Source organism: Pelophylax lessonae (assembly GCF_965119305.1).
Source record: "Pelophylax lessonae genome assembly, chromosome: 13".
Lineage (NCBI taxonomy): Eukaryota > Metazoa > Chordata > Amphibia > Anura > Ranidae > Pelophylax > Pelophylax lessonae.
This window is the reverse complement of record NC_138780.1, coordinates 47,854,045-47,856,109: the sequence shown is the minus strand read 5'-3', so window position 1 is coordinate 47,856,109 and position 2,065 is coordinate 47,854,045. Positions and strand designations below refer to the sequence as shown.

The window sequence follows — 2,065 nt, the reverse complement described above, 5'->3', positions numbered from 1 at the left end:
AGACAGCTGGGATCCATATTATAAATCTTGAAGGATGGAGAGAGGCATGAGATGTTGGCAGTTGGTAGATATTGCAGTGAGAAAGGTGTATATACTGCATGAGGAGGTGATTATTTGGAAGAAAGCACGCACTTCATGTAAGTGGGTATTTGTGTTTTGTTTTTCTTCTCTTTTTGTTTTCTTTCTTTCCCTGTTCTGTTTTACTGGTATATGGTATCTTGTATATTATAATTAATGTGTAGATTAACCATTGCACAGAGAATGTAAGTATAACATCTTTTTTTAACTAAAAACAAAATAGCCTTTAATACCGTATTTAATAATTATTTAAGTGTTTAAGTAGAGAAAACATAGAGAATAGTGCATGTATTGCAGATATTATTTGAATATTCTTTTTTATTTTACCCTGACATACACTTTATTACTAATATTGTGGTTACAGTGAAATCAGATCATACAAAAAATTCAGCTAGAAGATAACCACTGCTGACATCCCTTTATTTTGTTTTCTTGTAGTAATCAGATAAAAAAACAAAACACAAATGCGTATTCAAGAGCATATCCTTCTGTTACAGAAATTAAGGACTTAGAATACCTGAAACTTTATTAAAACATTTTGCAACTATATTTTTGTACAATTTCCAATGAATGTAAATAATCAGACCTCAGTAAATGAATTTATCTTACTTGGACTTACAGACCTGAAAGAGGTTGAAGTTACCCTTTTTGGAATATTTGCAATATTTTACATTATAACTGTTTTGGGGAACCTCTCAATCATGGTGGTAACACGTATGAATAAAAGTCTCCACACACCCATGTATTTCTTTCTGTGGAATCTGTCTTTTATTGACTTGTGTTTTTCCTCGGTTGCGGTTCCCAAGATGCTCACTGATTTTTTATCTCTCAAGAAGGTCATTTCTTTTGGTGGCTGTATTTGTCAGATACATTTCTTCCATTTCCTTGGAAGCACAGAAGTCATGCTCCTTACTATAATGTCCCTTGACCGATATGTGGCAATTGGTCATCCACTACGGTACCTTGAAATCATGAATGCTAATGTTTGTTTGAGAATGGCAATAACATGCTGGGTGGCAGGATTTTTTCATGCATTGATACACACTGTTATGACAGCAAAGCTTCCATTTTGTGGACCAAATACAGTTAACCATTTCTTCTGTGATGTTAAACCAGTGTTAAAGTTGGCTTGTACAGACACATCTGTTAATCTGAAGCTTCTCATTAGGGTTACTGGGTCACTGGCAACAACATCCTTTATCTTAACATTTCTTTCTTACTTATGCATCAGTAAATTTCTCCTGAGGATAAAGACATTACAGGGAAGAAAAAATGCATTATCTACTTGCAGTGCCCACCTCACTGTTGTGTTCCTTCTTTATGGCACAGCTGTTTTTACTTACTTACGTACTTCAGCAGAACGTGAATTAGATCAAGACAGAGTAATAGCAATTCTGTTCACTGTTGTGACACCAGCTTTAAACCCAGTTATTTATACCTTACGCAATAAAGATATGAGGAAAGCTCTAATGAAGATGATCAGTAGAAGGGCATTGTATGGTTGAACTCAAGAACATTATGAGTGGGTCACTATTGCTTAGACAAATATGTCTTTTGATGTAGACTCTTAAAGTTTGTTCCTTACACCTGGCATGAATACACATACTATATATATATATATATATATATATATATATATATATATATATATATTATATATATATATATCACCCTCTAGCTAGGTGATAGTGTACATAGTTGTTAGAGTAGGTAAGTTGGCCTTACTGAGAGCTGGGTCAGGGCTGAGTGACTCAGGGAGGCTGGATGACTCAGCGTGCAGCACCTCTGGTAACTCCCCCTGCTTTCTGGAACCTTAGAGAAACTTCCAGATGTAGAGGGTGGAGTTTCAGAGGAGTTGCTTGGAGTATTGTTGAGGTCCCCAGCCCATCCCCAGAAAAGTGGGCTGGCAGGGGGCAGGCACCTCATAAATACTCAGGGGTCATACTAGCAGGGCAGTCGGGTGAAAGATGGAAAAGGAGTGCTAAGG

The 2,065-nt window shown here is 36.4% G+C and overlaps 1 protein-coding gene across 1 annotated transcript; it reads left to right on the top strand.

Annotated features, from left to right (window-relative positions):
• Positions 1–644: 644 nt before the first annotated feature.
• Positions 645–1,583, top strand: LOC309569175 (olfactory receptor 12D1-like; the record flags this gene model as incomplete). The annotated part of the gene is made up of 1 exon (XM_082274935.1): positions 645–1,583. The coding sequence occupies one exon, from the start codon at positions 645–647 to the stop codon at positions 1,581–1,583; it is 939 nt and encodes a 312-aa protein (XP_082131061.1).
• Between the last annotated feature and the right edge of the window lie 482 nt (positions 1,584–2,065).